Source organism: Ptychodera flava, chromosome 2 (genome assembly GCF_041260155.1).
Source record: "Ptychodera flava strain L36383 chromosome 2, AS_Pfla_20210202, whole genome shotgun sequence".
NCBI lineage: Eukaryota > Metazoa > Hemichordata > Enteropneusta > Ptychoderidae > Ptychodera > Ptychodera flava.
This window is the reverse complement of record NC_091929.1, coordinates 42,995,077-43,018,860: the sequence shown is the minus strand read 5'-3', so window position 1 is coordinate 43,018,860 and position 23,784 is coordinate 42,995,077. Positions and strand designations below refer to the sequence as shown.

The window sequence follows — 23,784 nt, the reverse complement described above, 5'->3', positions numbered from 1 at the left end:
CAAGTCTTGGAAGGTCCAACTTTTGAAAACAATCGAAATTTAGATTCCATATTATTAAAATTTCTCTGTTGCCCCTTATGCTTCAATGGCGATTAATATCTTGTTTCGCGTCGAGCCCAGGAACAGCCAGAGACAATAAAGGGCCAATAGCTGTACGTTTTGATGACTTGTGCACAATTTCTGCTTCATGTACTAATTGCAAGTTCTTGTTCTACTTCCCAAAGCATTTTGGAACACATACGTTATTTATTACCAAGTCAACACAGCGTCTATAAGTGTAGGATTCACTGTTATCGTTCAGATATGAATTCTGGTCTGGACTAGAAGTCACTTTTCAACAAATAACGATGCAGTCTACACATGTAAAGGTTGAGTTGATACTTACAAGCTCAACACTGTATCGCAACATACTTTGGGGAGTAGAACAAGAGAGGATAGTCGACATTAAAAAAAAGGGTGAAAAATCCGCTGAAAGTTACGTCTTCTTGCCCTTTAAACATGTAAGTTTTCAGGTATATCTGCCCAATAAACTCATCACAACTTCGGCCTTGTGAAATTTACAAACCAAAGTGCCTCTTAACATGGATGTAAAAAATAGATCCATGCTCTCAACAACCGCGGTTAATCGTTCGACAAACTGAATGTGTATTTATCTATGTATCTGTTAAATCCTCGACGCCACATTTTCGATCGCGGAGCGTCTTTTCGTTGTTCATTCTTGGGGACGTAGTTTAAGTTTAACACGCCGTTAATGAATTACTGAACGTTTGCTCATAATTTACTCACGGGATCTTTACGCTATTATTCTACTTAATGGTCAACATTAAAAACATAGAGTTCACCAAGCAAATATTTGGTTGATCGAAGCACAATCAAATTTACATTATTTGGTATTCAAAATGGCAGCCCATCTCATCCTTAACTCTACATTGAAACTATTTAATTTCGACTTTCAGAGAAACACGGTACCAATGTAGCTTTCCTGACAATTTCATTTTGGATAAACACAAGTTGTAAAACTGATGAGAGCAATACTGTTTGATTTTTTATCGCCAAAATGTTTATCACTGAGGTAAATTCTCTGTTTTATAAACCTGATTTGCACAGAACCACAGCGCGACAGTGAGTACAATGCTGAGCGATTTAACAAAATTAATCCCCCGCACAGCTGACGCGATAGTATAGTCACATGGCATCACCCTTACCGACCCCTATTGGAGTTGTCATCGACTGTTGACGAAGAAACTGAAGGCCAACACAGTATGTATGGAGACAGTGAAACATGAAGACAGTTTGCATCTTGCTCTCCGTTCGACTGTGGCTGGCAACGGTCCAGGCTGCTCCGAGACCGCACATCGTCTTCATCTTGGCCGACGACCTCGGATGGGATGATGTCGGTTACCATGGCTCCATCATGAAAACGCCAAACATTGATGCGCTGGCGGCTGGGGGAGTGAAGCTCGAAAATTACTACATGCCATCGCTGTGTACACCGTCAAGAAGTGTTTTGCTGACCGGCAGATATGAGGTAAGGATGTGTCGCTCGGCACTTTCAATATATCCATGTTTATATGTCAAGGTAGCGACAGCGAATATGTAACTAAAAGGTAACATATTAAAATGGAGCGACATCCACAATTCTACCATAGTTTCGGGCAATTTGTTTTCTATCTGTCTGCTAGACAACAATACAGGAACGAGGTTCTGCATTGCTATCAAGAATGCTCCCAAACATAAAAAAATGTGCTATGTGTACAAACGCAACAGGAACTAGTTCTACATGTATAAGCTTATAGGTTTTCGCTTTCTGTCCCTAGATTACGTTTTGGCTCGTTGCTGGCACTGTTTAATTTTGTTCGGCAACAATGCTCAGCGTGCATGTCGCGCGTTTATTGATCGACGTTGTTAAACGACTGGTATTTGTTATTAATTTTTACAAACGTCTTTTACATCTAACGCAAATTTTCCTTATTGTAGATTTCGTTAACAACTGAGCATGCCTGAAGTGACACCGCGCCGCTGCGCACAAAATTTAGAATTGACGTGCTTGTCTTCTCGGTTCGTAAGGGACGATCCTTTATTATTATTTTTTTGGGGGGGGGGGAAATGCACGCCAACATGCCTCCGGGTTTTGAGACAAAACATTTGCAAAGGTTGGTATGGAACATTTGCACTCTAAATACATGTGAAATATAATCCCCGTCTCACCATAAAGTCCTTATTTACATGGGACTTATAAATCTGTCCTTGGATGACGAAAAAATGATTCTTTAAAGTATTTACATACTGCGTATCAATTCATTGTAAAGAATAATCTTTATGTAAGGAAAGTCACGTCATCAAATTCTAAGTATCTTGTGACAGATTTTGTTTACTCAATCTTTGCAATGCATTACGGGAAGTTCCATTATGTTGTTTCAATTTTATCAACGGAAAAGAAATATTTTCTACGTTCTAGTCATTTTGATTTTCAGAGCAGTATTCAATTGTAACATTCTCGGATTTATGGAAGTTCAGAATAAATTGGATGTAAGACTAAAGTTTTAAGTAATTAGTTGCAAGCAAAAGTCTTTTGAATGAAGTTGAATGAGCAATAGTTGTACAAGAGGGTCAATGTGCAAAAAGGTTTTCATATTTTTTTGTTCCGGAAAACGATTTCTGGAGTTGAAATCCAAAGTATCTACGCTAACCTTGAAGACACAGTATGCGCCTCGAAAGTTAAAGGCTTAAAAATTTTGTTCAAACTCTCAACCATTCTCTTGCCAAATCAACACTAAAAATCTGGAGTTAAAGTTTGGAACTAGCTAAACAAATTACCTAACATTTAACGATATTTGAAATTCAAAATGGCCGCCAGTCCTGTTTAAACTCTATGGGGAAATTAAATTTTGGATTTTCGAAAAACTAAGACCGTGAATGTTTTTCTCCCTCCAAGAGCTTTAAAATGAGACCCCACAAATAATAGATCAGAAAAGAATTGTTGAAATTTGAGAGTCGGGCGAACGCGTCTCAGGGACACATAAAGGGAGAGGTCCAGCGCCATGGGAGCACAATAAGCTTATGCAACATCTTAGTGACGTTGGTTGTCGGCAAACGCCGGGAGGGATGGTCAAACATTCGCCAATTGTCGTTGTCTTATCAGAGAAACATAAATCATCTTTTACACCAGGAGATGCCGATTATTTCCTTTGCCTGAATATTAAAGAAGTGTGCAAGGTTCACACAATTCGAACCTAGCTCATAGCCAGGGTTTGTTTGTGGACTGGCCGAGGGACCTTTCTCGACTCTGATGTCTTCGCTAGGTGACAGGGTGCCGTAGGTTGCGTTGAGAGTTCGAATCCCATCGAAAATTTACTGAATTCAGTGAAATCAAACCACAGTCGTTTGTCGCTCGATACACGGTGATGGCCGCTGTTGTATGCAATGGAAATATAGGAACTTGGGAAACAGAATGGCCGCTATACCCAGGCATCCCCGAGTTCGGAGGCAGATTTCCCTCATAAAATTTATTCAATTAACAGCCACGATGCACGGCTTTCAATAGCCCTGCGACGATGGTGTGTTTTTCCTGCGTCATACGGCCTCCTACAGTATCGTACGCAGGGCTAGGTTTTCAATACATATCTGAATTCATATCTGCTATCGTTTTTGCGTCGAAGTCAATCTTCTGTGCATATTGTGTCGAGATTACCAACGGGACCATTCTTTCAACCCCGGCTTTAAACACGAAACGACTACTTTCGTACAACAACAATTTCTTACGGTATTATATTTGACATCAGACATCAGAATCCTTGTCCGGACTGAAATTACGTTGTTTGTGGTATCGTTGAAAGCTGAACACGTAAAGGTTGTGTTGGCAAATTCACGCTAGACATTGTAGCACACATTTACTGGGATAACACCGTGTTCAATCCATGATGAAATTATGAAGCGATCTATCCCCCCGGTGAGAAATGGTATACAACGAAGAAAGTACATGCAACACGATTCGAACTAATTTGGGATATTGGATAGTGTAGTAATTTTGATTTAATCTGCAAATGTAAGCTCATCTGCTTTTCTTTTTGTTTTGCAATACACTTATTTTTATGGGTAATTTGTAATAATGCAACTTTCTGCTATAGGACACCTAACACCGTCGATAAATTTGAACAATTATTAGAGAGAATTCTCTCAAATTAGTTCCAATCGTGTTATACGTTTAACAAATTAGTCAGCCAGAAACACAAAGAACAATTATCTGTGCTTGCTTATACGTCCTAGTGACATAACTGCCATTACTGGATTTTCATAACGTCCATTTGCTGATACACTCTGTCAACCATTCTTGTCTTTATGTACAAGTCAGGATTCAATAATACACATTGCACACCAGTCTTAAGTGGTCATCCAGGGGAAGACCTAATTTAAAGTTTTGCTGGCAGTTTTTGAGCCCACTCGTAATCTCTTTGACAACGAAAGTCCTTCTAACAAATATCGCCCTCCGCTTATGTAAATAGACAATCCCTGAAAAAACACGAATCTTCAAAGTAGTATAACAGAACATCAACATGATCTCTAGAACGATATAATTCTACATGTTTTTTGTACTCTATATTGAACCTGTGCGTGGATGCTAACAATGCAATATTCAGCTTATGAGACAGTCTGTTCATATGTTACTGTATTGTACAAATGATTTATGACATTACATATAAATTTGATAGCAATAAATAACATCTGGAGTTAACAACTTGAAATACTGTGTTATCGTCGTTTGGACGGTTTGGTCTGCACAGCTTTCTTTACTTAGCATGGTATACTTTCCCTAACCAGGTTTGAGTGCCACCCGTGGCTAGCAAGGTTGTGTAATTTGTGGAAAGCCATCAGAACACAGTCAGGTGGACCAAATCTCGATCTTTACTGTAAAAAGTGTAATATTCAGACCGCTATTTCTTAATGATATTGCCTGAAAAGTCTGAGAAACAGTATTGAATTCTGATCGGTTCGTAACAGCAAGCCTGCAACTCAGTACAAAGACAGACATCCAATACACATATAACTTGATGGTACACGCCACTGATACCTCCAGTTTGGCCATAAGCACTGTTCACAGAAGCCGGATGAAATTAAACTTGTCAGTGGACTGTGGCAAGCATGCCGTTTACTTATCAATAATATTCATACTTAGAAATTTACTGCTGATATTTCAAATTTCATAATTCTTATGAATGCAGAGGTCGATGTGTTCACACTAACATTATCAGAAAAATATGGTACTGAAAACTTCCACTTAGCTTGTACATTGAGTATGTCTTTCCCTTTAATTTCCATCTGTGAAAAAAACACTGATAGTTTCCGATTTTAAGTAGTTTTTCATTAATGTACTTTTTCATTCTTTGTTTGGAAGTCTAGGATTTTTCCCTTATTGTTTCTTTTACGCTGTATGTTCAAAAGAGATTACAAACAATTACTTTAATTTGAAAGTTAATTCAAATACATTTTCAACCATAAAACTTAAGGATATAATGGAGTTAAAAAAGAGTACACTTAAAATTTGCAGAAGGAACATTATAATGATTGATCAAGCAAAACTCAAGCTCTTAATGAGCCAATATATATTAAACTATGTCCGGTATTTGCCTAGCTGTTGGTTGAATGATAAAATGTTATATAGTTATCATAAAATGTTGTAGATTTAGCCATTGGGTAACCAATACTCCCTGTTTCAAAAAATATTTGTTTCATGAAAAATTATACTCGTGATATTTCATATTATTCAGCAAAGTTTGAACATATAAACATGCTCGAAATTTAATGGTCTGTTTTACATGTGAAATTTATTGTGGTGATGATCAAATTCTGGCCCCCATTCATTGGTCAACTGTGCACAACCTCACCTCTGCTGGACTCGCTAGGCAAGATTAAACATGCTGTGAAACATTTTCGGTTTGTACCTAAAAATCAAGTTCATATGTCAAGTGCACAACTGTCACCATACACGGCTGGACCTACACTGTTACATAATGTTTGGACCCTCATGCAAGCTTTTTTAATGAAACTTTAAATGGCGGTACACTGTCACCTGTTCCATTTTGCCACAGTTACAATGGAAAGAGAAAATCTAATCAATCACAGATTTTAAGTGGGTGGCCGCTTTTTAAAAACAGCGCCCTCACATGGGCATTTTGAATACAAGGAATGCCCCTTTGACCATATATGGGCATATATAGATTACAGGTGACTGTATAACTTTAATTGGCGGTACCTTTAATATACACAAGGATAGCAGCTTTTCCTTACAATGTGTCAATGTTAATTTATCATAGGAAAAGAAGTCGGAAAAGGAAAAGTTCATGATGTCTGGAGTTCATAAACGAAATCATCTTCTTGCATTCAGCAATGAGGTAATTTTTGACACTTTTGCAGTTATTTTTATCAACTTTATTTAAAGAGGGTAAACATCCTTAACAGGAAACCTGGTTAGCATAAATGCTAATCTTCCCCAGGGCCCTCTATGTACCGTCGTCATTTTGTACACTGAGTGACTTTAATTCCAATTTCCTTGATATCACAAAAAGGTTAAAAAGAGTGACTTTGTCCCTTTAACATCATTAGTGAGTAACCAGTTTAGCAGCGAGAAGTGAAAAGTGTTATCATCATTGCATACTGCACCGAATTACAGTTACAAGTTCGATTTATTCCACATAGTACTACCACAAAATTTAAAACGTTACTTGAATTTTATTCTTTTGAGCATTCAAATATAGTGTTTTCTTCATATCCTGTATTTAAAAAAGGAACATTTTTTAACAATTAAAGGCACAAGGTCACTCTTTCAAGAAAAAACTTGCATAAAGTCACCCAGTGTACAAAATGACGATGGTACATAACTGAAACAGCGTCAAAATTACTCCTCTGCTGAATGCAAATCGATTAATTCGTTTGTGAACTCTAGATAAAATGGATTTTCCCATTCCGGCTTGCTTTGCTTACATTGCTACAATGTAAGAGAAAGGTGCCATCCTTATCTAGATTAAAGATGCCGCCAAGATTTCATTGCGAAAGCTTGCACGAGGTCCAAACTTTATGTGACTGTGCATGTTCAACCCTGCACGGTGAGAGCTGCCACGGTGAACAGAACTTGATTTTTTGGCACAGACCGTCAAATGTTTTACTGAATGTCTAATCTTGTGGGGCTGCAAGCAGAGTTGAGGTTGTGCCTAGTTGACCAGTATTTCAGCATGTTTCAAGAAGTCAAACAATACAAAAGACTTTTCATATAAAAAGAAAGTTAGGATAAACGCTCAAGAAAGAACGATTTTGTCCCTTTAAGCATCAATTCATAATTCAGCTAATATTTAATGCTTTGCATTTACTTTATATATGACTGTGGTTAGTTACGCATCCTAACACAATTTATGTCCCCAATATTTATATCAAAATTTAACACTTAATGTTATGCGCATTGATTACATGTTGTGATAATTAAGGTACTTATCGCCTTCATTTTGGGACCTTTTGTCATCTATAGTGCCATTTTTGTTGACTGACTGGCGGGAAGATGTTGACTGTCAGTGTTAAAGTGTAGATCTCCTTTCAACTGCTGACTCCTACAGTAATCTGCTCGGTTTAAGAAGACACAGAATGTTACCCACCAAACAGAGCGTAAAATGCAATTAAACACAACATCAGTGTCAGCTTGTTGCATGTCTCACCATTTGTCATAGCAACCAATGATTTCAGTGAATCTTCTTGATTAACAGGGCTTACGGACACCAGGATCGATTAGCCATTTCAAAAGCAATCTATGGTTAGATTTTAGTACAAAACTGTCCAAAATTCAAACATTTACACACCATTCACTTCATTACATCACTGAATCCCAACTACTCACCTCAAATGTCTAGCAGACTTTGTCATTTCAGCAGACATGTCAATCATTTAGACTTTCACCAGTGTTCCAGCTTTTAAGCATCTGAAAAGTGATGTCATCGATAAAGAGAACCAAAACATGGCCCCATCTTTGAAAGTGAAAAACAATTGCTGCAGTAATCTTTGCATGAATATTACAACATGATAACACAACAAGATCTGAATCAAGACATTTCTTTTGCGGTGTTGTGCTTTACAATATTTTCTGTTGTAGGCTGTCTTACACACTTTAAAATATTGTCGCTACTACATTAACATCTTGCTGTGTTTTCCTAACATTATGACACGAATGAATCTATACCCTTTATTATATTGTCCTTATGTTTTCATTATAATATTGTCTGTTATTTTCAGATAAATGCTTGTAATATCATAAATGTTTGAGGGTGCACGTCCACGGTAACTTGAATAAAGGGAGTGCATAGGGCATTTTAAAATGTGTTGATTTGAGATGTATTACCTATTTGATTGTCAATTGTTGGTGGTTTGTCAATTGCTGGAGTTTTTTCTGGGCACAGTACTTGTTTTAGCTACTCCCCTTTTTCAGAAATAGCAACAAAATTGAAGAAAAATGATTATAGCTCAGCATTTTGAAAATCCAAAGCTACATTTATCGATTGGATCTTTTACAGATTCCAAAACGTAATATGATATGTTGCAATACTGTTAACCACGTTCATTTGCTGTTAGGAATTCAGTAGCAGTCAATTTCAAGTGTGGGCAGGATGCTTAGATGACTGGCTTTGCTTCAAGTGTATGAGGAGAAATTTCTTCAAGGATGAGTGTGTGGACGAGATACATAACTGGGTGAATGGAAATGAAGATAGCTTGCCCTAAACACGCAATGAGAACCATTTGTCACGAGAGGGGGTTAAAGTAATAGTGTGTTGTGACTGTGCAAGAAGAGTCCATCGTTAAACTGTGAAGAGAAAGGTTTGATGTGATGGTACGCAGATGATAGTTGTCTGTAGGGATGTGGTGATAATAATAATCTGCTAGATTGTTATTAGGATCGATTGCAGCAATAAATTGTATAGTTTGCTGAGTGCAAGCTGGAAAGACCTAGAGTGATCTTGTGAGCACGATTAATAATGGTCACATCCTATTAAGACATATCATGGGTTTCATTGAGAGGCGAAGGGAGGCGAAAATGACAGGTCACTCTCTCGATTTTGCCATCCACGTTTTTGAAAATTGAAACTCTTGATAGTTAAACGTTTTGTTTCCTTCCAGAAAGCTACTTACTTTATCTTTCGGGCCTCTATGTAAAAACTTAATGAAACCCCTGTATATATTGATGTTATATGATTTGTTCAGATTGGTTTATTATCTTGGACAAAAAACTTGTCATTGGGCATTGAGTTCAGTAACACTATTGTTAATATTTGACTTTTTGGTATAACTTTAGTAATCTTTAGGTCATATTTAAATTTGCTATCTTTGATACTTACTCAAGTAGCAAAGAAATCAAAAAGCCATCAAACCATTACATATGCAGGATAATTGATATGATATTCTTTAAAATTGATGCATTTCCTTGTCGTCGTCGTTGTCTTCTTCTTCTTCTTCTTCTTCTTCTTATAGCTCATCTTATAGCTCTGATTGTATTTTCTGTAGTGCCAGAGATGACCTTTTACACATATTTTAGAATGCCCTCGTCTTTCTCCCTTGTTCATTCTCCTTCGTAAACTCTGTCACCTTTTTCTTGGTCAGGAATGCAAGATTTTATTCTGGTGGTTTGTTTAGGACAACAATACTTTTGCGCTTTTAAATTTCCTTTTTACGACAGCTAAAATTGCAATTCATGTAACAAGACGAAATGCAATTAATGGTCATGATCCCTCAATCAGTAATACGCTTGTTTCTGTTTTTAAAAGGCGAGTTTGTGCTCGCATTTTAGAAGAATATAATTACTTCACGCTCAATTCAAACATAAGTGCTTTCAAAAACATTTGGTGTATTAATGACGTCATTGTTTCTGTAGACATTGATGGAACTTTTACTATTGATTCAATTTTGTTGTAAAGAAAATGCTTTCACCTCTAAGCACACTTTCCCTTTTGCCAAATCCTATCTCGTCCTGGGCACCGTACTCCTCACGGAATGGAAGGGGTGGTCAGTTGGGAGGATTCTTCGTAAGCATGTACATGCCAACGAAAAGTTTTCTCAATATACCCCTTCTCATTGGCGGTTAGGTGGCTTTTTTCTGCAAGATGTAAGGTGTTCCTGTCCTATTTCCTCGCAAATTTCTGTCACTTTTCTTGTTTCGGATGTTTGTTTCGCTTTCTCCTATTCAGTGGAGATTTTTCATGCACCTCGCATCTTGCCTTTTGTCATTAACAAAATTGTGCTTTTTTCAGATTTAATTGGTTTCCTTCCCCATGTTGCAAGTGATATAGCTACCTGTTTGCCCTTTCACCAGTTCTCTCCGTCTAGCTCCAGCATCAGTTTCATAGTCATTTCGCAGTTTTTGCTGATTTTTACAGTCCAATTTTGTTTAGTATTTTCAGTAATTGACCATCATTTGCTATAAAGCATTTGTCAGATTTCATTTTTGCTTTTTGTCTCAAAATTGAATTGTTTTGATATGTACTTGTCTGTACAGGAGACTAATTTTAGTAATAAACGTTTATTTGAAAAATCAAAATCTTCTTCTTCTTCTTCTCTTTCTTCATTGATTAACTTACACGAAATTCCCATGCAAATGGTAAAGATTTTTCCAACATAAGCATATAACGTCATCCTTTTTAAATTCTGATGGAACACATACACTATATAAACAAAACATTTGTGAAAACTGTTCTGATGCGTTAACTTTCGACTCATGATTGTTAACAGTATAGATACAGTATAATGCATGTACATGATCATACTTCGAGCGCTTTTCCGGTTTTTAACTTTTATCACAGGATCGTTGCTGATTCTTTAAATCATCTGTTCAGATACATACAGGTTTACAACATGGCACAATATTGATGCTTCAACCATTATGTCTTCCATTTGACGAGATAACTCTACCGCAAAAACTCAAAGAGTATGGATATTCTACTAACATGGTTGGCAAATGGCACTTGGGATTCTACACAAAGAATTGTTTGCCTAATCATCGGGGCTTTGACAATTTCCTAGGTAAGTACACCATAGTGCATCTATCCACTGTGGTAAGTTCCTAGGTAAGTACAACATAGTGCAAATAGGCATTTTCAATCACATACAGTCGAAAAGACCACATGTGGTGGTTTGATAAATATTAAGTCATACAAATGGAATGCAGGGTGTTGTTGAAGAAAAGACAGTGAGGATTTTAATGTCTGACTGGGTCATTTTGATCACAATTGCCAGAAACATTTTGATGGTTATCTGTAAAGTGATGGATTATGGTTGTGTCATCTCCGGGAGATTCAGGTCAAGCTCCTTATACCAAATATCTCAAATCCGTTCACAGCTGCTGCAAATCTTATTCAGTTATCGTAGCAGAGTTTGGTAGATAAACTGCATATCTGGACATCTTCCAATCACTTAACGTCAGAAAAGTTGAAAAACAGAATGATCGATGGATACAGAATATCAGAGGGTGTCTAGATGCCCAGTGCATACACGGCTACGGCTTGCTGTATGAGTTCGTAATGGCTGAATGCAGCTTGAGGAATAATTTATGCTAAATTTATTATATTTTCAGCAGAAAGTAACATATGCATATGACTCTGCATTCAAAATATGCAAATGAGTCATGCTGATCATTGTAAATCACCAGTTATTGCAAGAGTTTTACACAATGTTTGATCCCGATTACATTTTAAAATTCTGATAAATGCAGACAAAAACTATAAAATTTAACGTTTTAAAACATTTTAAAAACGATTAAAATCTAAACATTAAGTAAGATCAGGATGTAAAAACTATTCTCTGACGTTTACTGCAAGCGTCATGTTTGTGATTATTTTGATATTCAGTGAAATGTGTGCTAGTTTACCTGTAGAGACAGAATATGGTGTCTCTCCTCAGTATACTAAGAAGAATGTAGAGATTGCCTTTAAATCATATGGTTGCAAGTTGAAAAACTAAAATGCAGCGTATGTCAAAACATTATCGGTATCCTTTCTTTGGCAAAATGTTTCCATAGAAAGGGTGTTCATATACAAGTTGTAAGCTGCATATAGCTGTCCAAAACACTTGCGCTGTACTTAATAATCCCAACGTGATTGAGGCAATTCTTTCGCAGCAAGTGTAGCCATAGACCTCCAAGCTTTATATAGTATGTTCAATATCGCAGTTTTTAAAGGTAGTCCAATTTTTTTCCTTTTAAGTTGATTCAGATAATCTGGGTTGTTTTATTGGGTTGGTTTGAAGTGGTCGTTAAGTTAAAGTTGAATAGCTTCCCAGGATTTTATTGTATTTAATTTGTCTAAAATTGCTAGAGATGGTTTAGAATATTGGTTCACCAACAATGTTATTCACAGAGCAATGTCCTCCAAATGGCCGCAGTAAATCATGTCAATAAACTATTAATTGGCAAGCTGGCGCACATTATAGTAATGTTATAAATAATGTAATGAAGGTATGATGATCCGTAAATGCCATCCAGTAAAAATTGATGTACATTAGACAAGAATTGATTAAAGGTTGTCATCTGATATTATCTGTTCCTGTTTCATAACAACATTAGTGAGTGTCATTTGTGAGGCATCAGACACGAGACAAAAACTCATTTCAGTACAAATGAAAAAGTACTATATTCTAGTAGCCAATATCAATTTGAACCTCCAGTTGCTATGATTCTTTATGTATTTTCCAGAATAAGCTTATTCATTCTATATATACATATGTAAACTGTAACTCCCGAAATCATATTAAAATGCTTAGAGTTTGATTTTTCAGTATAGCCTGTGTATGCTGTTCCATGTCTTTTATTGAAACATCAACTCTGGTCTGGACTAGAATTCATTGATAAATAATATACACTATGCATTGTGTTGGTAAAGTCACCTTCTCTTTGAACAAGAAAAAATTGATTTGTTTTATTATTTAAATCGATGAAAAATAACATTCTAGCTATTGTTCCTCTAAATGAGCTTAAAGGGTAAGGCCAAAAACATTGTGCTGTTCCGATAACCCGACCTACCCTATTTTCTACCTGCCGACCACAGACTTTTTTGAGCTATGTAAACATGAAAGTAAAAAAAAAAAGAAAGAAAAAACACGTAAAATCATGCGTGCGTTACCTGGCATTTATGTTTTTATTCCTTTTACACGTATGGTACAGTTTTTCTGGAAATGTTGTCGCCAGTGTTTGATCGCCCTGAACTCCTGAAATATGCATATTTACAAATAAAAATATTTTGGAAAAAATCTCTACCTACCTACCTACCTACCTACCTAACTACCTACCCTATTTTTGAAAACCTTGTTATAGGAACAGCACAATTTATTTTTTTGGCCTAACAAGTGTTTCACTTCACCAAATATCAATTTAAACAAATATTGCTGTATCTGTAGGGTTTTATCAAGCAATGGAAGACTATTACTATCATAACATCAGCACTGGATCATTCAATGGTTGGGATTTCAGACGAAATGATGAACCAGCTCACAGAGAATACAATGGCAAATATTCAACGCACATTTATGCACAAGAAGCTGAGAATATCATCATGAACCATGATGAAACTACAGTGAGTAAACCCGTGTCCTAAAACTTTACATGGAAATTGATTAATGGATACATATGTCAGTTTCATTTTTGTAGTATAAATTATTTACAAACGTAAATTCCTAAAAATTGTCCAACGGTCTTTCTCTAGGACTTGACGATGCAAATAGGCAATTTTCAAAATTACTATCAACATTCCTCAAAACGCCTCACAAGATTGGATTCCAGTGGAACTTTATCTATCGCAAAGGGTGTATGTACAATGTTGGGTGATGATCCTTTGTAGTCAGACTGATTCTCGGTCTCAGATTTGTCATATTGCCTCCACGACAATAACGGTTTCCTTTGTCACACAATGTTCTTTACTGATTCACATGTTGATGATGACCTTGTAACAGATGGTCATTAATGAAACAACTATTGTGACAGATTTCACACATTGAAAGCAATTGCGTGCATCAAGGAAACAAATCAGGGCTTTGTCAAATCACTTCAGTGGTATTACAATTAACAAAAACAAATTTTTATTCAAATTTTTGCCTAGGACTTTCAGAAATTATGGTACTTTGTGACAGCCACTTATATATGGAATTCATAAAATTGTTTTTCAAGGGCTCCAACCATGAGATGCAACAAAACATTGGTCAAAATACAGGAACAGACAAAATGTCTGTGCGCTTCTGTTTACAGAAAGGTGTAAGGAAAGAAATTGGAAAAAAACCCAGTCAGTTGTCTTTCAAAAATTAAATGTAATAATTACAAAATAGATAAACCTTTAGAACAGAAAAACATTTGTTAATATATATATGAAATGTATGTATATATATATATATATATATATATATATATATATATATATATATGAAATGTATATATATATATATATATATATATATATATATATATATATATATATATATATATATATATATATATATATATATATATATATATATATTTATATTTATATTTTGACTCATGTTTTTCGCGGAGCCGCACAACTTCTCGCCTTCGGCTCGAAGTTGTACGGCTCCGCGAAAAACACTCGTATACGATGACGTCAAACAGAGAAAAATACCATGGGATTATATATATATATATATATATATATATATATATATATATATATATATATATATATATATATATATATATATATATATATATATATATATATATTATAAGCAGCATGGTGTCAGAAAATTGGTGCAAGCCTGCAATAATGGCGGCTATGCAAGTTAATTGGAGAGAGCTGTACATTGTTGTGATGGTGATATTATGACCTCTCTCGAAAACACACATAGCTGGTATTTTGATATTGAACATATGTTTTCCTAGTTCATGTGACCATCTATCATTGTATACGGCGCGTATTGAATTGCTCAACATTTTTATAATAATCTTTTTATCCCTCCTCAAGACTTTTCAAATAATTATATGAGTTACAAAGTAATGCGTGTTTGTAATCTGGCTGAAATGAAAATAATTTTTTCCGGCAACAGAGAAGTGGGTAGGTAAGGGAGAATTTTGTGAGATATACAAAGGAACAGAGAAGCATTTAGCACAATCATCTCCACTATATAAGAATTTGTCTACACATCGGAGAAAGGGTTAGCAAAAAAGGCGGTTTGTTGCCAGAAATGTACACTTTTGAAAAATTGTTTAAGATTTTTTGGATTAATGATAAAATGTACTTTCACTATTTTCATAGCCATGTAAACTACAGCTCTTTTTATTTATCTTTAAGCTAAGAGACTTACTTATTCAAGGTAAATAAGATTCTCACGTACATCAATATTCGATCTGGAAATACCTGTAGTAGAACAGCAACTTTATCAATATTTAGATTATATTTATTGAACAAAATCTGATCATTTAAAGGTATGCTATCAATGGCAGATGCTCATAATTTATTTATTGATATTTTCAGCCATTGTTTTTGTATCTATCATTCCAAGCTGTCCACATCCGTTCCTAGTACACTTATTTTTTATATCTCAGCCATTGCTTCTTTATCTGTCATTCCAAGCTGTCCACATACTCTTTAGTACAAATACCATCTGTATTCATTCTCTTCATTTTCAGCCATTGTTTCTGTACTTGTCATTCCAAGCTGTCCACACGCCCTTACAAGTACCATCTGAATACTCTGATATGTACAAGGACATAATTCCTAATGACGAATCACGACGTACTTATGCTGGCATGGTAACGTGTATGGACGAGGCTGTTGGTAATGTTACTATGGCCCTTCAAAAGAGAGGATTATGGGAAAACACTGTCTTGATATTCTCAACAGGTATGAAATCAAATAAACAGTCACTAGCAGTCATAGCCATCTAGATCTGTGATTGTACTGTGCTGTTCAAAAATTTAGAAATCAGTAATACACATAACAAACAAAAAGCAGAGGCAAGATACACAAATATACAGAAATATAGACTTCGGAAATCAATTAGGTTATGTTTTATACAGGACACCATTATATTATAGCTGTGACTGTTTACAATACTTTCAAAGTGTTTGGTCTGGGAAACAAGTAGTTATAATAATTGAAGCCTTGGTGGGCTGGGTCGTGCGGCTTGGGCCTCTGTCGTGTGGTTTGTGTGATGAAGATCGTCTCGTCGAATGAAGATGGTGGTAGAGTTTGAATCGACTTTGTGCCCAAATCATTAGGCCTAAACTGTCATTTTTCAGCTGCAAGGAGTACAGTTGGCCATCGATATGGTTTCATAACAATTCTAACATTATCTGAGAGCAGGATAATGGTGAAATTTGCACACTGTAAGCCAAGATTTGCTGATAATGCGGCCCAATGTGTGTCTTATGTATGTATTGCAGATCTGCAGTGCTGTTTTATGTGGGCAGGGTATAGGATAGGATTTGTAGCCTTGGTAAGGCATCGCGCAAGCCGCACGCGCACGGCAGAGGCCTATGGCCACACGACCCAGCTCACCAAGGCTACAATTGTTACAGTTAGGAAACAAGTACCTCTCCTTCTTCCTTCCAAAAAGGTTTGTTGAAATAACAAGTATTAGCAATAAAAAAACAACAGAATTTACAATATACAGTATTATTGTTGAAAAATTTATTGTATTCAGGATTACAATTGACAACAACTACTATGCGCATAATTGTAAGTTTAAGGGGGTGCTGCACCCAACAAAGCATATTTTGCTCAAAAATCACGTTTTTGCAAATATTCATTCAATTTTAATTAATATGTTAACCCAAGATTAAAATGTTGGTGGGGTTCACCTTTTAGCTTGTCAAACAGTCGTAAGTTTTGTGATAAAGAAGTGTTAATTTATGCAAATGAATGCAAATCACCCGATTTCCTGGCTTCTTTTTCCTCCCAATTTCAAAATTTCCAAAGAATTTAACTCCACTCTGGCTGGGTCAAATTTTCTGAAATTTTCACATTATGTTCTTTAAATGCTCTTTAAAAAAACGACTATTTTGTTTGGCAATAAAGTTCTTACATTTTAAATAAGAGGCATTTGAATTTTACTAATCATGATTTTAATCACTTTTTTGAATGTCAGTTTTTCAACTTTGCCATTTTTGAATGAGGATAGATAATGCAAAATAAAATAGTCGTTTTTTTCTACATATACTCTTCTTTCAAGTTAAATATTACATTTCATAAAATAGTGTCAAGTTTTTGACTTAAATCAATTTTTATCGTTAATACCAAAATTGAGGTTTTTTACCCCAAATATACACCCACTTCATCTTTCGAGTAAATTACTGCTACAATACTAAACTTTAGAGTCTCTGCTTTCTGAAAATATATAGTATGAGGGGGTTTCCTTGTCATCTTTGATGAGAAATATTGCTTTGAAAAAAACAGTGTTGGCAACATGCAGCTCCACCTTAAAAGGCTGTGTTGATGTTGGCATTTTGACACAATTTGCAGAGTTAAGAACAAGAAACCATGTATTGCGATTCGGACAAAATGAAAATATAACACATCTAAATTATATAGAGCTTTAATGGTTTTACAGATTTTTCATTTTAATATTAGGTTTTGAATATTGCATCTTACATGCTTGACAGTTTTCATAGATATGGTGACGTTTATATCTTTCAATTAGTATACAGTTGCTTCTTGCATATAGTTTATACTCAGTGAGGGCCACTTGTAGGTGGATTTTAAAAGTCAAAATTTGAATTATTCAGCAAAATTCTATCAGATTTCGGGCATCACGTGTCCGCATTGCATGATGCACAGTCCGTGGGTAGAGGGACTGTGCGTGATGATTACCATAAATAAATAAATATGGAATGATTTCTGTATTTTGCCTGAATGTGTAGATATGATACATTGATAATATTTCAAATCCCTTGTTTTCTCAGACAATGGAGGGCTTCACTTTCTGGGCAGTAACTGGCCATTGAGAGGAGGAAAAGGTACGCTGTATGAGGGCGGTGTTCATGGGGTTGGTTTTGTCAACAGTCCCTTGCTAAGTGACCAAGTCCGAGGAACAGTCAGCCATGAATTAATTCACATCAGTGATTGGTTCCCGACCTTAATCCAAGTCGCTGGAGGAAATCTGATTGGTGGAAGAAAACTAGATGGCTACAACCAATGGGAAACTATCAGGCAAGTCCTGTATGGGGTCAACTTCAATTAGACTTAAATAATTAAGTTCTTGGTTCTGCATCCTTGAATGTAGATTTTTGGAGGTTTTCATGAAAAATACAGTGTATTTGAAAAAACTTTACCATGTAGCTTTCCTATTGATAAATCTTTGTATACAAGTTTTATAAACTGTACTGAAAATGTCTACAGTATGTTAGTGAAAATTAGGGACTGATCAGTTCCTTCAGTGGGGGGGGGGGGGGGGGTTCAACGTGTTTTCGACTTTGGTGATGGGGGTCACCATAGTTTTAAAATGCTGGGCTCACACTTGCCTGAAATACATCATACAAGCCACAAATTGCATTACTCAATTGCATTTTTCAGCGCGCCTTTTGGGCGTGTAACTTTAATATCAAATATATACTATATATCAGAGATATCTGGATGTCTGCAAATTGAAAGTTTGTTTTGCAAAGCATAATACCAGCCACAAATGCATGATAACTTTAATATATAAGAATATATATATATCAGAGATATCTGGATGTTTGCAAATTGAAAGTCTGTTTTGCAAAGTGTACTACTCATTATGAAATCTGCAGTTCATATGAAAAGCATGACAAATTCCTGATACTTTTCTGTTTTCTCTATGAGAATTCAGTATTAGAAAGCAACATGCACTAATATTTCACAATACATTGATACAGTGACATATTTTGGGAAGGCAAAAATGACAAGATATTTTATGTATTGATGCAACTATTTTCCTTCCTGTCTAAGGTTTTCAAATAAAAGTTCATTTTTTCATGAGTAAAATAACACTTGACAAAAGGAAGTTTTTGTCATTATTAGCTGGTTTCAACGATGAAAGAAAAGGTCCTCTCAGACACTGCGCATATCAGATTGGCTACAGCTTATAAAAATACCTCTCTAGGGCTTCTCCAGAGTTGTAATTGGATGACTGGCAGCAGCCACTGAAGTTTTTGATTTACTGCTATTCTCTCTTTGATATTGGTGATCGACATCAAAATATGTAAAACAGTTCAGGACATCTCCCGGTTATGAATAGAAAGTGTGAAATACATTCTCAGCTCATTCAACTGTATTCAAACTTTAAAATTGAACATTTAAAATTCCTGCACTACAACTGGCATGCCGACAGTATCAACATAACAGAATGACTGAATTTTTAAAATATCACTAAAACCTTTACCTTTGCCTTGGAAGGGGTGTCATCCTGTATTCAAAAGTTGGAATGGGGGGGGGGGGGGGTTTTAGCCACTTTTTGATGTGGGCAAAAAAAATATTCACCCCCAGGCCAAAGAAACTGATCAGTCCCTTATGTATGTGAAAACATAGTCTGTTTTGATTCTTTAGGGACACTCATATTATATGGAAACAATCAAGTATTAAAAGATAAAATTGCATATGAAAAATATTCTGTGTGCATTTTTGAACCCGTTTATACCTTTCAAAATTTTGAGTGGCCACAAAATGAAAAATTTGATTGGTAAGGCCTTTAAATTTGACATGCATTGTTGAACTGAAGGCTTGTATCAGTTTGTGTCACAAGCAACAGACTCCACAAATCTGTGTAACAGCTGTTGCCAATAATCCTATTTCATTAATTTCAAATTTTACTTTCAGAGGTCAAAGTGTCCTCTGTTGTCATTTCTCTGATATTCTTTTGTCTTTTTTTGGAGAGTTTTTGATGTATTCGTGATGTTGCAAAAGACAGGCTCTTTTAATATTCAGTTATAGGGAGGGTTATGTAGCATTACTGTGTACGGAGCTGCTTATGTTAACTTGTAAATTTAACTTTGTTTTTCATCCACACTTCTAATTACTTGCAATTTTATCAATGTTGGAATTTTACCGTCAGAGGTATTGAGGAAGTGATGCAAAACAGAAGCAGATTAAGAACAAGAACCAGAATATCTACCCTGTTCTGAAGCTAAATGAGCAGAAAATGAGGATATATTCAATGACACAATATACCCTACAAATACACTAGCTTAAATGTTCCAGTGTTACATAGCTATTATAATGACAACTTGCGGATAATTTTTTTCACAAAAGATTTCATGACTGCATCCTCAGGGACAATCAACATCTCATGATCTTATCGTCAGTTTTTAATCTTGTTTCTTATTATTTTGATGTAACTTACTTGACAGTAAATCAAAAGCCAGGAAAACCAGATGTACATAATATTGAGTGTTTATTTTAGGGTTTATGAAGGACTAAATATCAAAGTAAATGTCGAATGCCAAACATACAGAAACAGTTGCTTTAATAAACTGGATTAATGTCAGACACTATCTTCTATAAATTTGAATCGGAAATGCAAATCAAAATTATGAAATTATGAAATTCCCAGTTATATTTAAAATATATATGGAGGTTTTAACCCTTTGAGCGCAAAAATCAATTTACTGAGACCCCTTTATAAAATATACCCACCCCTATTTTTTCCATATTTTTGCAAAAATTTGATAAAAAAGTGTAGACAATGAAATGTGATATCCATTTGATCTAAAATTTTCAAAAACTTGGAGAAAAATTCATAGAAATCCACAAAATATTGCAGTGAAACTTTGGAAGGAAAAAATACAGCACTCAAAGGGTTAAATCTACATTATGACATTATCCAGTTATTTCTTTTCTCCAGTCAAGGAGCACCATCTGTACGCCAGGAGATGTTGTTGCACATAGATCCACTATACACTGCAGTAAAAAACGTTAAAGATGACATTTACTCGGATAATCCGTATTTCAACATCTCCATGAGAGCTGCTATCAGAGTCTGCGACTGGAAATTAATAACGGGAGCTCCAGGTAACACAAGAATTATTTTTTCCAGTAATGTGGAAGATTTACTATGTACATCCATAAATAATAAATTTTCAGATTTTTGCTGTCAATCTGAATACTATAATTATGATATAGAGATGTACTGTTTATAACAGTAACATATTTTTTATTTCCATTTCACATCACAAACATCAAAGCCTAATTGGTTTTGATATCAATGACTGTTCCATCTGCTGTTTGTGTAAATATTGTATTGAATTTGTGCATTGGTCACAGCCTGATCATAAGATCAGTCAGTGTTTACTTGTCACTCTAGTCAAGGACATCTCCTCAGTCACAGTATACGCTACGCTTAACCCTTTTGAGTGCTGTAATTTTTCCCACCAAAATTTCAGTGCATCATTTTAACAATTTTTATGAATTTTTCTGTAACTTTTTTGATAATTTTGAACCAAATGGACACCACATTTCATAAGCTCCAGTTTTTTATCAAAATTTTGACAACAGTCTGAAAAAAATTGACTAGGGTATATTTTTAAAGGTGACAAAAATTGACTTTGGTGCTCAAAGGGCTATAAACTGAAACATACTGTTGAAGTGTAGTGTATACCGTAACCAAGGAGAGGTCCTAGACTATTATCACTCCAAACACCAAGAACATATATATATATATATATATATATATATATATATATATATTATATATATATATATATATTATATATATATATATATATATATATATATATATATATATATATATATATATATATTATACCATATATATATATATACCATATATATATATATATATATATATATATATATATATATATATATATATATTATATATATATATATAATATATATTATTAATATTATTATATTACACACACACATATATTCAACATATACAGGTCACAAGAAACATACAGGTCACAATAAACACTGTTAAACACAAAAAGGTTTAAAGGTTTGAATGCATGGATTATTGCAACACACAAAGCACCATATTATTATATATATATATATATATATATATATATATTATATATATATATATATATTAGAGAGCGAGAGAGAGAGAGAGAGAGAGAGAGAGAGAGAGACGAGAGAGAGAGAGAAAGAGAGAGAGAGAGAATTTTTTTTAACAGTTTGAATATCATATTGGAATCTTTGTTTAGGATGCATTTATGACAGGCTTCCCATTCATTTCAAACACTATTTTACTAATATTGATCATAAGTAAAAGTACATGTGAGGGTAGTGGCCTAAAATTGATCAGCACTTATAATAAATATATGGCAGTGGAAAAATTGTGAAGATCAGTGGATCAAGAAACAAGTTGTGAATATTTTCCTTAGTTCTGACTCTTCAAGTCATGTGTAATCTTGTGAAACTTGGCCAATGTATTAATGAACTGCCATGACATTTTCTCTTTTCAACTGTTGGCAGGTAATGCCAGCTGGATGGCGCCCTCAGAGTCAGGAATGGATTCTGTACATCCGGAAAAAACGCCAGGCAAAGCTGTGCAGCTTTACAACATTGCACAAGATCCGTACGAGAAATACAATCTTGCTGAAGCAAAGCCGGACATTGTGATAGAATTACTCTGGAGATTGCGACAATACTATAACAGTTCAGTACCACCAAACTTTCCTCAACAAGATGTCAAACATGCAAATCCAGCACTGTTTGGAGGTGTGTGGTCACCATGGCAATGACAACTTATCAAAAAGATGATAATCTCAAAGGGCTTGATATCTATATATTGTTGATACCAAGTAATTACATTTTTCCTTCAATAACTTTTACACTTGTTGTTTGCCTGAAAGTTTCGTCATGAGATATCAAATGTTTCAAAAACTTATGATTCAGCTCGAAAAAAAATTTGATGAACTGGCTCTTGAGTGATAAAAACATAATCCCACCTATAGAATGATTCTCGTAATTGGCTTGCGTTGATTTTGTTCACACTGTCTGTCGCTACAACTGATTAGGCCAATAAAAAATGTTTCCAGTAACCCGATGGAATGGTAAAACCCACCAACTCTAGACAACATTTTTGCATTTTCAAAGAATTTGAGTAAATTCTCTAAATTTACCATAGTTTATGGATCTCAGCCAACAAGGAGGGAAAATTTTAAGCCAACACAAATATAAAAAAAAAAAAATTTGTGGTCTACCTATCCTCATTTTTCCAGGCGTCTTACCAGTGACATGCGTTTTGTTTGGCCTTATTGGTTGAAAAAATGACCACATTACCCCCCTTCTAAAAACTTGGGGTCTTTTTGTTCAATTCATAATTGTTACTACACCGATGTTTCTCCAAACTGCAATACTATTAAAATTGAATCCATTTGGGATAAATCTTGGTAACCTCAAACAGTCCCTCTCTCTTCCATATCCGGAAAATGTAACAAAGCAAACACCATTGTCATCATGGAAGATTTGGTGGAAAAAAACAAATAGCAATAACTACTGTATAAAATAGAATTTAATGAAAAAATATTTTAAGAATTCATGAAGATTTTATTGAAATACAAAATAAACACACGGGTATAATAACTTAAGCTAAGCAAATCTATTGGACACAAAAAAAATTTATCCCACAACTGAGAAAAAAAAGTTGTTCGCTTTCTATTATTTTAAATGAATGATGGCAATTCATTTACCATGATAATATCACTCCCATGGGAGTGATGGTTTCATTTTAACAATGACAGTTGATGAATATTTCATATTTCTACATTGTCAAGCATCTTGTAAATACACTGTAACATGTACAGGTCACAATAAACACCGTTAAACACAAAAA

The 23,784-nt window shown here is 35.0% G+C and overlaps 1 protein-coding gene across 1 annotated transcript; it reads left to right on the top strand.

The window, feature by feature from the left end:
- The first annotated feature begins 1,168 nt into the window (after window positions 1-1,168).
- Window positions 1,169-23,784, top strand: LOC139121563 (arylsulfatase B-like). The gene is made up of 7 exons (XM_070686575.1): window positions 1,169-1,528; window positions 10,860-11,046; window positions 13,414-13,589; window positions 15,653-15,866; window positions 17,927-18,173; window positions 20,824-20,990; window positions 22,422-23,784. Exons 1-7 carry the CDS (start codon window positions 1,283-1,285, stop codon window positions 22,688-22,690), a joined length of 1,506 nt encoding a protein of 501 aa, XP_070542676.1. The 5' UTR covers window positions 1,169-1,282; the 3' UTR covers window positions 22,691-23,784.

Excerpts from the sequence above, each read along its gene's own strand:
- LOC139121563 (XM_070686575.1), top strand. The coding sequence starts at position 1,283 with ATGAAGACAGTTTGCATCTTGCTCTCCGTTCGACTGTGGCTGGCAACG. Across the intron at positions 13,590-15,652 it reads TGAACCATGATGAAACTACA|CCATTGTTTCTGTACTTGTC; the intron begins GTGAGTAAACCC and ends CTTCATTTTCAG. Across the intron at positions 20,991-22,421 it reads ATTAATAACGGGAGCTCCAG|GTAATGCCAGCTGGATGGCG; the intron begins GTAACACAAGAA and ends AACTGTTGGCAG.